Genomic DNA, 15,846 nt, shown 5'->3' on the forward strand with positions numbered 1-15,846 from the left:
GACGATGCGACAAATTAGCAAGTTCTGTTCGAACGTATTCGTTAATTGGTGGTAACTTACCGCTGGAAGTTCCAGTGCCGAATCAATGCAGGTATCACAATGACGAGAGTACAATCTACGATTGGGCAATAGGGAACATTACGAAATATAAAATGCACACTTGAACCCCGGTTGAAAAGTCAGTTGTCAGCTGTTCCATAAACTTCACTAGCGGACAGTGACGTAATCGAATGAATCATTCTTTTTTTACCTTACAACGATACGCGATGATGTAAGATGTGGCCGCATACAACGGTAACGACGGCAGCATGTATAAGCAGACTCCGCGCCATACCATCATCACGGTGCCGGTCATAGGCAGGCTCCGTTTGTTAGCGAACGTAAACACTGACAGCATAACATGTTTCCATATATATATATATATGGATATATATATATATATATATGGATGTTCTTAACACAAGAATAGTTGCTGTTACGAATGCAGTTACGCTTTAGTAGATTAAATGGCTTGGATGCAGCCGCTGAAGCCGTCTCGTGGGTAATCTGTTACAAAAGGATGGAGAGGCGATAAGGTGGAGATCTTGACGTGTTTGTCATTGACAAAGCAAGCTACTGTTAAACGTCGATGTTGATGGCGGTATTTATTATTTACATGGTTGTTACTACACCTAGCGGAGTCCTGTAGCCATATTTGTTAATGTGCTAAACTAGATAATATGTAAAGGACTAGCGGCTATCTTGCGAGTGCTTAACACATTAAGGCTCAGAAGTGGTCCCAATAAGTACGGCTTGTCGCCATTGCAGTGGAAGCTATAATTTTAGACTTATCCTCTTAGATTGGTAACGAATTATTGTCTCTGCTCGATCCACGCCATGAGGTTGATCTGCTACACGAGTGATTTCTACCATTTTTATATTCATCTATATCGATAGGGATATTATTAACAGAATGACTTCAGTCAGAAATAAGGCTTGATCAATTGGTATGTAGTGTTTATCGAAATCCACCGTTCGTGGCACGTCTGCTACATGTTGCTCAACATATGATGCTATTATATTTCCAAATAATAGCTAACTTTACGTCTCTCCAAAAAAGTGTCATCTGCTGACAAAAATTAGGTGTCACTCTATTTCAGGCCATCGATACATAAATGAGCGTAAGGTGAGATACGATTACAAACTCTTCCGTAAACGATCTTCCACTGTACGCTTCCTTTCGTGACCCACTCTGTCTATTTTGGTAGGTGGTCATTTCGACGCCTTATCAACCATAATCAATATCTGGCTCGATATAACATCGTACCCATTGCATAACAGACCCATCTATAGCCAACGGCTGAACAGCCGTAAGCAATCATTATGTTAGTACTATATTTGTATCATGTTTCGTAAGTATTAACCGAACGACGGTTCCGAACATAAAAGCCAACCATTAGATTTTACATACGTGTATCTAATTCATGCCCAAAACGCATCTCTTGTGTTTCCCTATCTAACTTGCCGGCTGATTGATCAGTGACTAATCCGTCAGGTTGATCCCGTATTCTGATCTATTGTCATTGATGATTGCCACTGTTGTCTTTGCCTTCTGTCGAGACCGGTATCCCTTCTTGATGGAACAGCCATGTGCTGCTATTTCCTCAACACGCTTTGCCTCACAGTAGCTCCATGCTGTACCGTAACCGTAAATAGTGATATAGTCGTCATATCAAAAAATCACAAGCACAGCAGGCTATCGATTTGCCCAGTATTTGATTTGTTGTAAATTGTTACGCCTGGTGACAACGATGACTCCGGGTTCGACTGTCGCCATAGTTAAAAAAGTGCCGAAAATACTCTCCTACAACTGTTGCTGTTATTGTCCTACTTTGTTGTTTGTATGGGCTTGATCTGACAGTGTGACTGGTACTACTTTATCCTTACCCAACTTACTCCGAAGGTGGCTCCGCCTTTTTCGAAGACGAACGATGAGGCGTGGCTGTTCCCATCCACAAATCGTCGATATATCTTACTCTGGTTTTTCTGCTGGCTTTTCAGTACCCACAATAGCTCATATGTTTCACAGTGGCGCATATACGCTTGAATTTAGGCATTGCCTTCATAATCTAACCGATATGTCCACATTATATATACGTATATAGATTTTTTTTTACTTGTTTCGCTTGCACCTACTATGAAATAGCCTGATAAATACGATTTAATTTATTTTCATAACTCGATAGTTGATTACGCTTTCAGTCAGCTTTGTTTTCAGAAGGTGAGGCCTGCCAGGGCAATGTAGGGAAATTTGTAACAGTAATCTCTATAACTCGAGAAAGACACCTATTATTTGATCTTTCTATTGACACCAGTGTTAAAGCCGTGGATTTTGGGCGAAATATATTTATCGCGGGTGACGTAAGAAAAAGCTTTTCAGAACTACTTATGATACAAGACCAAATCAAGGTGAAGTATTGTCAAATTTTATAACATATACAACGATTACAAACACATTAGTAGGGGGATTGAAGGAAACGTATTGTTTAAGTGCGCTGATGATCAGACACCCCAAGAAACGATTCCATCATGAGGTAAGAATGGTACTTTCGTTTGCGTGAATGCACGGTGTAATGAACACCGGCATCAAGCAAGCCAACAGTGCTTCGATACCAATTAACTTTTCCCGGTTATATACTATTTATAATACAGTGCGTTCTCGCAAGAGACGTCAACACGTTCATAAAATCTATGATCTACCTCTGTTTCAAGTTTTACGTCCGGTATCGCCACTAGGCATTTCCTCAGATCGACGGCTGGCTTTCGGTAGGAAGGTCTGTGGTTGCGCTCGAACCTAAACCACAACGTACCCCTAAGATCAGCAGGCGAATATGTTACCTGCTAAGTTATCACGGATCTTCCTATTAGTGCATATCATTCTATAGCTAATCAAACCCAGTATCATCTACTATATTAAACCGTTCTTCCTTATCTATTCTTCCTAAAAACCAATCATAAGCGTCTCACTATTCTACGCTCCTGAAAATCTTTGAAACATTTCTTTTCAATGATAGTTTCCACAAGTAGACAACGTAACGTGTGAACAAACAAACAAACAAACAAACACATTCAATCCGTTCATTCATAAGATTTATCCAGTGACGCTAATCTGCTGAAGGCCCGTATAATAGCAACACTTATATGCTCCGTATGTATTGTAACAACAGGCACAAACAGAACAGGTACTGCCCAGTCGCTTCGAACCATGCTTCAAGTTCTCGAATTAATTTCTGTTCAGCTCTCTGATAATAAAGGCAATCCATTCATCTTAACAATAGCCAGTTGGATAAACCAGTTGGTTAATTAATCTGTAAAACTCGATGGGGTCTCGTCCACTACTAGGTAAGCTTCTATCCAGCCCTCGTCAGGCAAAGGAAGTGCCTTGACGAATATTTGCATTTCTGGTCCATACGTGATACAGACAAGCTTGTTGATGAACGCATATCTGTTGGTGACGTCCAGCCTAACAGACTGCCATAGATAAGACAACCAAGCGAAGCTGGACGTCGAACAATTCATATCTGTATAGGGAAGTACAGACGCAGTCGCACCCCCTCCCCCGGTAAAATTACATTTCTATGGGAAGCGAATGAAAGCGGTTTGTTGAGCTGCTATAAAGAGGGCACTGAGTAGGTGGGCAGATGGTCCTTCAGGGGGCAGGCGAAGTTACACAGACCGCCCGTTGGTGGACGGCATCGTACTACACAGATCATTGTTACTACGTATATAGCAACAATTTCTATGCGACCAGTTTAATGGATAAAAGCTTTCTGATCAGCTATTTTCTGTACAATAAACAATGACGAGCCCTGGTCCTCTATTTTAGTTATGGAGCATTTGGGGCCGGTCGTATGTTGCTGAGTTTTGCATAATCGATATTACCTATGGCTATTTTAGGTGTAAGTCTGACAGCAAACGTACGGCTAAACACTCTACAGTAGAGGCGGGTACAAATAAAGAATACAATAATACGAGATAGCCTTTCAGGTGAAGTGATATTTGCATATAAAAGTATACATTTGTTTAGAGAGCTCCTTGAAGACAGTTGTTCTACGTACACTTCAACGTGGCATTCAGTAGAGGTGATGATGTAATGATGAATTTCGAAGGTTCGCCTAATTTATCTATTGTTCATACAAACTATTTACTACAAACATATCATAAAACTTTATATTCTCAGTTCCACGAATACGCTGGATACGAATAAGTTGGCCTTACGATAGGTGAGTCCTTACGGAACACAAGTTCTGTAAATTGTAATTTATTCTCCTGATTTTACTTCGTTTTTCATGGTTAGTTACTGCTAGCGTAGCATATTACTTTTCGTACAACGAAGCTAGCCTATCACTAAATGGCTTTACTGCGTTGAATTGATCTGCTCGAGTTGCCGACGTCAGATATCTGCTTCTTAGATACTTCTTCTCTCGTCATCAGGGCATGAATAGAAGCCGTCATGGCTGCTGTCGTCATCCGTTTGTTGGATTCTCCTTCCTTAGACCTTCCTATGTCTACCATCCCCCGCTATTCATTTTGGCACCGTCTGCGGCCTGTAGTCTTTGTCTTCTTTTTCCTTATGCGGTTGCCAATCTAAAACCAATTCGCCTTCTCTCGTCAATGGATAGATTTTATGCACTGAAGTATAGTTACACTGATGCTCTATACGCAGACGCGTACTTGCTGTACGCTGGTGGGCTGTCGACTTCGGTCTACATCGACTCTAATTCAGATGTAACTCTTCTCTCTAGGCATCCTTTTAATTCTAGAGATCTCGATGCTGGTAAGTTTCACTAAACGCAGATCGACAGTACCCCCTTGTGTAATATGGTTGCTAAGGGAGTAACTAAGAAGCCGACTCAAAAACATCGAAATGTCCCCCCAAAAAATGCTGCCATGATATGACACGTGGGTTGGTGTTTACCTGTTAAGGTGGATGTATTCAGCTTTTATACGCTCGTTTGTCGTAGATAAATAGTCTCTGGACGGGAGGCCGGCTCGGTAGCGGTACCAGTTAAGAACGAGACATGGCTATACGAAAGACATATATTTATCATTAGGATTAATAGTAGTCCTTGCTGCGATCTATACGTAGCTACAATATGATTATTACTTCTGTATGTGTACTTACCGCTGCTACACATGCAGCTTACGGCCGGCCTGCTTGTTGTGATACTGAACTGTGGTGGCTTCTTGTCGGGCCCCATCTAGAGCAAACAGAAGAAAATTGGAAGAAAAATCAGGTTCTCGTCTTTCGCTGACATCACTGCTGAAATATCTAACCGTAAGCGAAAGTTCCACGCGTTTTTATACATTCGTATGTATGTGCAGTGTCTTGCTCTTGCTCTTCTTCCGGTCTGTGAAGGGCCAGCTCGGAAAATCAGGGTAAACTGCTATTGCTATGGTTGTTATTTGTTACGGCCTGTGAATAGCGGGATAGCAGATGTTACGCGCGTCGTACAACTTATTATACGTGTGTACGCCCCGAAAACTGATAATATTATTAATTTTACACTATTTCTGCTTGGTTCCCTGCTGCGGTCGGTTTTATTTTTCCTTGTTTTGATCTGACCGTTATTATTGTTATGCTGTGACTGTGTCGTTATGCTGTTGTTGTATCGGTGACCTGTTTCGAGCCGATGTCGTAAGTCAACGAGGTAACTAACTCAGCAGGAGTTGACACGGAGCGAATGGCGTTCGGTGCTCGCCTAGGTGAGGCGACCGATCAGCTACTAACTGTATTGTGTACATTCAATAACGTTGTTATTGTAGAATGGTCACGAAAGATTTGCAACAGGCAAATACCGGCCGCATCCCTTAAGCTCGCCAAAAAAAGTAATACCTCATAAGATATGCAATACATCTGCTTTAAGTTAAACTTCTTAGGGAAAAAAAAATGGCAAATATGCTTTGTACTATACTATTTAAACGTCGATGTCGAACGAGCCATAGATTCGCTAGCGTGCGTCCAGAACTGATAAGAAATTGATAGTACAAAGTGCAACAAATTTTTTATACAACTATACATGCGCGTTGTTGTACGTCTTGCGGCTTTCTAAGCACGCTTTTTTGCGCACCACTGAAACTTCTTAGCACAAATGGCGCCGCCAACGGCCTAGTATTGCCCTGACAGAGTGGGGACCATTTTAAAGATACGGCAGTTGGGAAACTCACTAGTTTATCAAGCGTGTGAACCGCGTAGTGGGGAGACAAGCGTAACTGGGGATTGAATTCGTTACCCCACTATTGTGGGTAAGGTGATCTACACACTCCACAACCGCTACAATTTAAAACCGTGGACTAATCTATCGCAATGTGGGTTTTTCATACGCTGCGGCCTTGGCGGCATACTATTATGACAAAACTTTATTTATAAAAAATTATGGCAAAACGACAAAGACGCGTATGATTACTCATCATTCTGTTTTTCCATTTTTGTTTTTTTATACTCGTTATTAATCACGCTCGTGCCAATCTTCTGATTTCCATATGAAAACAGATGATATTTGGCACCCTTAGAGGCACTACAAGGAGGGAGAGCCCTTGACGGGCTGCTTCTAAAGGAAGCTTCAAAGCTTATATTATAATGCTTGTTTCCGCCGCATGTGGCATTTCCGCGCAAGCTGATAGGGCATAAAAAACCTGTTGTCCGATACTCTTCTGTTTCGAGGCGTACAAGCGTCGCTCTCGTAGGACCGTTATCTAGCACGTTGACATTTTGGTGTAAAAATTAAACTTTACGAAGCCTTCCAAAAAAGCGTTCACCTATTTTGTTTTTCGACACCACAAAAGCCTTAACAACAATTCACTATCATAGCTCATAATGAAGCTTAGCCTAATAAATGGTTCATCTATGGCCGTACACAGGTGACACAGACCAGGACTATTTATAGAAATCTGGAATCAACACTCAGTTTGCAATGGAATCCTGTCAGGCTGATTTAAGCCGATTAACAAATTCTCAATGACGATCCATGACTGCCATCGCTAATCGTTCGCAGCACTTTCCGGGGTAGTCTTCGGCAAGACAAAACGGAAGCTGGCCACTGTCTTTCAACATCCGACTCGTTCTATCCGTTTCGACATAGTGCCGCTGTCACAATAGCAGTAGTTATTGCAACATCGCGGTGAGTCAGAGTATCAGCGTGACAGCGAACGGCGGGAGCAATTGGGCAAACTTTGCGATCGGCTCCATTGTAGTGGTAGCAGTTAAAGCAACTACAAAGAGGTTGACATAAGGGTCTTGGCGAATGTGTAAGGCGTTAACTTAGACAGATGGACAGATACGCGCACTGGTAGATAGCCACAGGGGCACAGTAGAAAGCTGCTGGTCGGTAATGGGGCACTGTTATCATTCAGATGCTTGATCCTTGCCCTTGTACGAATCTATCACGAGTTTGTTTCTTGAAAACAAACCAGTACCAAGTGAAACTGAAAATCGAAGTGAGTTAAGGCCGAATTATGCTAAGGATGGTGATGAGTCGGACAATTTTATCACCATTACTGTCGTTAGCATTATTAGCATTATCCTTGCAGCGACGCGGTGTTGTTTGAGGATAAACAAAAACATAAACGAAGTTATCGTCGACGAAGACTAGCAGGGACTGTCATCATTCTCCTAGGAGACGATTAGAAAAACCCCTAGAAAAGACGAGATAAGCAAACTTCTGCGTACATTGCTGACTGTTCTAAAATACTACGTAGATGAAAAGTAATAGTAGACTAAAGCGTAATAGTTTTATTGTTCTTTGAAATTTCGTATTGTCCACTGATTTAAAAAGAGAACAAGATAAAGATCAGGTCGACTACAGATGTGTCCTGGACAGATGTTTAGAAGATGCATGAAACGACTGAGCGTGTTCTTCAAGTTGTGAGGTCGCATAGGAGGACCTTGTTGCTTACTATTTACCCAAACTGTGCAGTCTGCGATTAGATAGAGAGACTCCATTGACACGATCCAATGATCGTTTTACCTAAACATGTTTTCTTTCGATCGGTTCTTTGCCAGAACTGTCTCGCGGCTCTAGAGACTCTTAGGACACTGCGACCGGACTCCTAACGTGCGCGCTCAGCCTCGTAGCTATACATCCGCCACCAAACGCGTTCGTCCGGCCGTGTTAGCATTGCTGACATTTTTCCTCTTTTTGTGGTTATCTTTTGCGTTCTCGTCGGGACCTTATGTCTAAATTCGTGAGCTCAATCATGTATGAAGATAACATGTAGTATATCCGAGCAAATAAATGATGCTCCAAGTGTCGGACACGTGTGTGTACGCGCTTAAAAAACCTATGAAATTTCTGTAGTCGAAACCAGACGGTGCGATCAGCATATACAAAAGCAAGAGCACCAGCATATGAGGAACTCTAATTTGAGCATGGGGCTCATCGAGCTCTTCTGCAACTGTCTTCTACATATGTTGCGTGATCCAGTACTTATCAAAGTAGATATATTGCAGCATCCTCGCTAATCCTTACACATATCCTGGTAACAAGTTCATACGAAGATACTCCAGCTATTCACGAACAAATACCTCGTAGAGGCTAAAGTGAGTGCCTGAGATCGACTCAGCAGACGAGCAAAAATACCTGCCATTCATTCCTATATAGTACTGGAAGGCGCAGATGTTTGATAGGTTGCCTCTAAAAATAACCACATAATTCGAGGAATAATGCTCTTGGGAACAGGTTAAAAATAACAACCTCGATTCGGAAAGTCATCGTCGATCATTGTCAGTGGCCTTTTAGTATCAATCGTTTTACCGATTCTCGTATTTACCTTGGAGGAGTTGTTTCAGTGGTGTGAGTAAATAAACCGTATCTTTCTGTTTGATGGCGCGCAAGATGTCGTTTGCGTAGACTGTACAGTTGGGTACGGCTTTAAACATGCAAATCAAGTTAATATCTAAGTGTTTGGTGGAATTATAAGGAACAATGTTGAACTTAATATTTAAACAGCCACCAGTTGATATGGTTCACGACCACACAAGGTCAGCCAATGTGTTTCAATGGACTTTACTTAATTTCGTCTAAATAAATCTAACTATAGGTTTACCTGTTAGCCGGTTCACGCAGAAATACTTTTATTCTCCAAGAAAACCCTATTCACAACGATCACTAATAGGTAACCATATAGAAACTTCCCTCATTGCCACCTGTTATACATTTATTACTATGTTTAAATATTTCATATTCACATTTAGTCTATTGCGTCATGCCCACACACAATCATCTATCATAGACCGCAAACTACCCGTAGATAGAGGATCTTCGTGCTATCAGCTGTGACCTATCCCTACATCTTCATGCGGTTCCCGGACGACTTTTCATTTCTGGAAACTCTTACGTTTTCTAAAATGGTCATCATCTTCCTAGTGACAATAATAGCGCTTCCTGATAATATGGGTTTCATTATCATCTTGGGAAAGTTCTATTATCCTTAGAATCGCCGCAATTACCAGGTAGTTGATGGGTAACAAGTCGCAATAAGATAAACGTGGGGTGAACAAGAAGTTTTTGAAGTGAGGTGGTCGGACCCCTATTAGCTGTCAACTACCTTCACTGCTGTTGTTGTTGGCAGCCCGTGCCGAACTCGATAATGACGCTCTCTGCGCCTGACTATTAGGCTGAGCAGCTACGGTAACAGCGAGGAGTCACTAGTAACGCCGCAGATTGTTCGTTGGCCGGTAGCCGAGGTTAGCCGACGACGAGTTTAAGTTCGTTAAAGCAAACTACGTAACAAACAACGATCAAACGTTCTCCTATGCTACACTCCAACAAAGCATGTAGTCTATTGGCACCTTTCTGTATCTACAATCTGGGCGTCTATTGGCATCCGGTATTTCTATCGATTTGCGTTTATCTACGTGGTAGCGTGCTTCATTTAGTGAATGTCGATTTGCGGTCGTTTCTGCCTATGCACTTGACCTTTTTTACGTCTCTCTATTCGGCCCGGACGAAGACGGCGGCAGAAGAGGACTTTTCATCTTTGGCTTTGTACAAAGCCAAAGATGAAAAAGAAAAACAAAAAATATGCTGCTACTGTGCCCCATAGAAGAAGAGCTCCTCTTTGTCGAAAGTGCGCCAGCAGGCCTCGGAGTAACGATCGTTCGCTTGCGCTGTATATAGCGCTCGAAATGTTACTGATGATAAGTTTCTATGTTCCGCATAATGTTTCACCAGCCATCGAGACAAGCGGACCACATAGGGGGACGCTGATGAAAAAAGCGGACTGTAACAGCCATGGGAATACGCGGCAAACCGTTCTAGAACTGCACAGTCACTCCAACAAGAGCAACAACAACACACGTAATGATGTCAGCGTTGACGATGCTGGTAATAAATGTGGTCACCTCGTTGCCGTGACTGCTGCCGATGAATGGAGACATTCAACGGCATAGCAAAGCCAGATCCTTTCGATCATTGGTTTAGGGGCCATATTGGGGGTGAAGAGAGGTTACCAAGGCTCGAAATATTTGGCTTCCAGCACTACCCGCCTTAAAATGATTAGCAAAAAAAAATTACTTCGCTTGCCGCTTCAAGCCACTGTTCTTTTCCCCTGCATCGGCGGCTACAGCCCGAACTTGCTTGGGGTGTCCTCACCCGCCGTGTCACCATAGTTTCGACTACAACTGCTGCTGCAGCCACCAACGCCGCTTATACTCCTCACAAGGCGACCATATATGTCTGTAACTGTTTGTCCTGACGATTTATCCGGATGTGCGTTAATGTGACGCATGTGTGCCACGAGTGTGACATCGGTTATATAGGGAATATGCGTAAGTATAGCCAATGCTCTCTTTTTGTATATGATAGCATCTTGTAACAAGCCAACAACAGTGGGACTAGAGCAAAATAGCATGATACAGCGTTGTTGCCAGTTCCATGGAACAAGCAGCTGCGTAAGATGGCGGGTGCCGCGATATATTTAGGTGGAGTTCGATTGTTAGGGATGAAGGAATAACTGTTCTGTTTTTAGTGTCAATCGTGAAGGTACAGTAAGAGAAAACGGTAAGGCAAGGTTTCTCAAACAAAATGTCAACAATTAACTGGAAAGGGTGGCCAGATTAACATGTAGAACCTATTATTGTTATAGATGGGACGGATTTTAAATGAAAGCACTTGTCGCCCAGCGTGAACTGGACCCATAATTAAACGTGTCCAGTCGTACATCCGATATTCGCTGCTAAGCATAGCTTCAGAATGAAGCAATCTGTAATAAATAAGAGTTAGGTAATACCATGTGGTATACATTCAAGTGGCACATTCAGGTACAGATAACATTCGTAGGCTAGGATGTATGTTAAGGTATAAAGTGCCTATCTGATCAATATATATATACTCAACTATTTTTGTTTATTTTCCAGGTGTTCATTCAGATGCGCGAACATCAACACCGTCATAACACGGACACCTCACGTTGGAACGGTAAATGCTGCCGCTTCGTTACTTTGTTCTTGGAATTACTGGACCATCATGGCAAATATATTACGGCTCTACTGTTTGATATGACCTACTTTATTTAAGTACGTCAGCGTGCTTGGCGCATATAGAATCATTTTCAATAATTTTTCTGTAAGTTTTCGAAAGAAGATATAATACATGAACGAGCAAAAGCTGTTTACCGATACTCGTGTCCTAGAATATTTCGATATAATGACTTAGTTTGTTAGGTGCCAGAGATGTTGGCTGCTAGGCTATGGAAGCGTTGATGATGTTAGCCCCGACTAGTTAGAAAATACTATACGAAGCATACTCACCTAAATTTCTATAGCTGAATCCACAGTCTAATGCCACGAGCGTATGCATGTAGTGCGAACCGAACTACACTGATGCTTGGCCGATTTTTGATCCTAAGTGGCCCGTAACTTCCGATCCTGGGTTCTCCTAAAACTACTCTAGCTCCTCAGGCCGAGAGGTGTGTTGCCATGCAGCCTTCACAATACTCCCAATAGTACTATGGCAGGCGAGGCGTAGACTAGATGATCAGTTATTATAATCATTGATGCTGGAAATTCGTTTTACAGACTCCTTACAGACACCTCCATTACGGTTATATGCTTTTACATATATAATTAGCAACAGTATAAAGTATTAACACTATGAAATCGATCATAATTTTGCCGGTATGTTGATATATGGGCATGTCAATTGTTGAGTCCTTTCAAGATGACGACTATAATCCTATTCTTGGTATCTCTGCCGCTTTTCCTGAGATTTATTTTCCCTACCGTTCCGCTGTAGGTTCTATCGTAATTTGCAACAATGTGATGGAAGCGACTCCTCTTATGCCATTCATATAGGGAGTTTCCCGTTTCGAAATGACTAGCCTTTACTATGTCTTTTTCCGTGTTTTTGATTTATGTTATGCACGCCCTTTTTGTCGCTGGGTGCGTTTTTAATAGTTGGCGACACAAGTTCACGCTGCTCGGTAGTCGTTCGTTTCTATACGGATCCTCTTCATAGGAGCTACGTCGGTCGAATCGATGTAGGTAGGATCATCGCATGCTTCACAATAGCTAATCTGTAGTTATACATATAAATTGGTATTCAAATAAAGCTTTTCAAAACCCGACAAAATCATTCATCATAACGACCAACAAGACAGTCCGCACCCTTGATTTCTTTGCTGCACACTGCTAATCGGCCAAGGAGTGTCTTCGTGAAGACGCAGACAAAGTAATAACTGCGGCTTCGTAAATCTTCACGAAGATTCATATAATCTAAACTATACAACAAAACACAGTTTATCTCTCTGACTATTGAAAATCTATTATGACCATAAGTCCGTTCGTAGGTGCCAGTAGATTCTTTCTTTAAACATTGCTTTATTGACACTTCTGGCCTTAATCGCGGTAACTGAAAATCCGAAAATAGCAATATAATGTTATTTCAGTAACAGTGATCAGTTGATTTATACTTTATCATTAAAAAGGCTAGACAAAAGGAAAAATGCTATTTCAGTGTTCGAAAAATACGAAATCTCCTCATCCATAGCCCGGGCGTGAAACGTGCGAATAAATTGTCAATAAACACAATATTTTTATGCGGATAATAAAACAATTGTTACGTGTGTATTGTCAACGCGAAAGCGTGAACTTAAACTTCAATTTTTCAAAACAAGAAGTGTTTATACTTCGTTTTTGATGATGGTCGCATCTACAGCAATGCGTTTGCCTTTTCGTTGACACGCGTTACCGCACAATTACATAAAACCACTCAAGTTGGTGAACAGGTTTTATGCAGAGAGATATGATATAACTATCATTCGTGTTATATCTTGATATACTAACTTGACCCTTGAACTCCGTAATGCCATTAAAAGTGCTTTGAAAAAAAAAATAGCCGCAAAAAATATGGCAATAAATATCTAGGCTACGGTCATGAATCTTGTTGGAAAGGATAGGCAGAGTTTTTGTCAACGCACATTTTAACCACCGAGGAGCTGTCGATAAATGAAACGCCATAGCTTTGGAACGAAACGTGTCCAAGCGATGCTTTGTCCTGTGTCAGTGTATCCAGGTATGTTCCGAGCATGAACATTGCAATTGGCGTGCCTAAGCTTTTCCACCTAGGCCGTACCTATTCCACCTACCATATGTTTCTTGGCAGGGCACGACGTGATCTGCTTCTTGACGAAAACGTATCTACACTGCTCTTTCTCAGAGTCTTAAAATACATGTTAAGGAACAAAAGGTTAAAGACTTTTAATATTGATATTTTTGTGGGTGTATTTAGGCAATGAACTCGTGTCAAATGGTTATATTCAACAGTACTTGTCATCGATACGTCAAGCCAGCCACATGGCTCTCATGCTTGAATGATACGCTCCTAAGTTTTTTCAATTAAGAAACATAATCACATCTTATTATTGGCAAAAGACAATTTCTTTGAAATAGCACTCAAATATGAGCGAACATTTTTTAAGCGAAACAAACGAATTTACTGAAATCCGCAAGGACCATTTAGAGAGTACGACGAAGAGCCACTGAAAGCTTCCCACAGTTTAGCACCTCTGTAATGCGCATGTACTGATAGTCTAATAGCAACCCGATCTTGTCGGAGAGTCCTAAAAGGAATACGCGCAACGAAGACGTCGTTAAAAAAACATTAGCAGACTGTGGAAATCAGCCAAGTAGGAAGAGTATAGTCGGTAACCCGTAAAAAAAAGCCGCAATAATGTCGATAATAAAAGGCGATAATGTCTTCTTGTACGTGCACCTTGAAGAACCTTAATAAAATCATATCAGATCTTTTATAACCCTTACATATTGCCCTACTTCTTTTACAAGTTCGCGTTGCTCCTCTCCATTATGATACACGCAGTGGAACACAGCACGTGATATATCCAAGAGTTCTTTAAATCAAATACCCTTACCAGGAATTATATTTCGACAGCTAATAAATGCACTAAGTAACAAGATTAATCTAAATGCCGGTATCCAAAACTCAAGTAAACGACATGAGTTCTCGGCAGAGCTTCAATATGATACAGTTGAGGAATAAAATTCTTAAAAAGCTGTGCAAAAGAACCAGCGGTAACGTACTGAAGATTCTATGACATTTAACTGTGCGCATCTCTTTAAATTTGCCCCGGTAATATCTGCGGTGGCAACGAGCCTCGTCGTCATAGTTTGCGTGTTCGAATCTGGAGATACTCATGTAGGGTGTTTTAGAAAATTTTCCTTACAAGAAAGTACCTTACACAGCGTAACATGACCCCCGAGAACGACTGCCTAGAGCTAAAGCATCGGATTGTTAAAAGGTCCAAGTTGCAAGAGAGAAATATTTCCTATAAAGGGAAATGCTGCGGTATATCAACAACGTTGAAAGAGATGCAGCCTCACTGGCTACGAGGCCAGGCGCGCGCTTCACGGCTTCGCAAATGGTTTTACTTAAGGAAGCTTAAAGCCTCCTAAGAAGCTGTGAAGTGCTCCAGGCGGAGGACAGACCAAATACAAAAAACATATCCCTTTCAGTTCACACACTGAAGCGCCTCCGGTGCGTATGCAAGGAGGACCAGGAAAGCAAAAACAGATTCACCGTTGGTGTAGGGACCACCTGAGCTGTAAAGCTTGATTTTTTGTTATTGCTTACAAAATTTTTCTATATAAATGTAAACTATCCATCAATCCATTTTGCCCAACACTGTCTTCTTTTTACGGGCTTTATTCAAACGGGTTGAGTGTACCTTGAAAAGAGTGTATTATTATTATTATTACCTAAGTGCTGGGTCTGACACCATTTATCGATATAGGTATGTGATTTCTGAGTAGTGCTACTATCAGCCATCTCATAGCAAAGGTAAATGGTCACGTAATGTTCACGTTAGTTAGCACCGTCACGCGGTTAACCGCAAGAATCTCACGGAACACTCATTGGCAACAGACGGTCACTTAAAGCGACTATCACAGCAACAAAAAAGCCATTGGTGACAACAATTGATAAGCAAAGTATAAAAATGAATCCTCGATCGAAAATAGTTGTAAATGTATAGATACCACCGGCTATTAGCACGTCAATGGTAGACTTGTATCATAGTTGCTAGCACCAAAGCTATTAAACCCCAGCTAAAAATAGATTATTACGTGATCTACGCAGGTGCTTCAATTGAAATAGTAAACAAGTTGTTTTTGGGCTTCGTGCGAAACAGGTTCATTATGAAGGGCATGCATTAAACGGTAGCATCGGTTTCAACTAAGAAGAGGCAACAGATGAAAAGAACGACAAGAAAGAATGAACAAATGACACAATGACATAAGTTGTCAAACATCGGTTGCTAAATCGCATCATTTCTCGTCGAGTGAACCACTTTACT

The 15,846-nt window shown here is 41.5% G+C and overlaps 1 protein-coding gene across 25 annotated transcripts in view; it reads left to right on the plus strand.

Moving 5' to 3' along the window:
* Positions 1-15,846, plus strand: part of LOC111245298 (uncharacterized) — an 88,812-nt gene that overhangs the window by 49,913 nt on the left and 23,053 nt on the right. For 23 of the 25 annotated variants that reach the window (XR_015320272.1, XR_015320277.1, XR_015320207.1 and 20 more), the window contains one exon: positions 11,396-11,456. The exons of 1 other annotated variant lie outside the window; for it this stretch is intronic. Coding sequence is in view for 1 of the 24 variants with exons in the window: in XM_086979040.1 (XP_086835166.1) it covers positions 11,396-11,456 (61 nt within the window). In the remaining 23 variants the exon portion in view is untranslated. Of the gene's footprint in view, positions 1-9,119; positions 10,808-11,395; positions 11,457-15,846 lie in introns of those variants that run through there. One more of the 25 variants, XR_015320263.1, reaches the window with a different exon arrangement.

The sequence above is a fragment of the Varroa destructor genome, unplaced genomic scaffold (assembly GCF_002443255.2).
Source record: "Varroa destructor unplaced genomic scaffold, Vdes_3.0 BEIS01000001.1, whole genome shotgun sequence".
NCBI lineage: Eukaryota > Metazoa > Arthropoda > Arachnida > Mesostigmata > Varroidae > Varroa > Varroa destructor.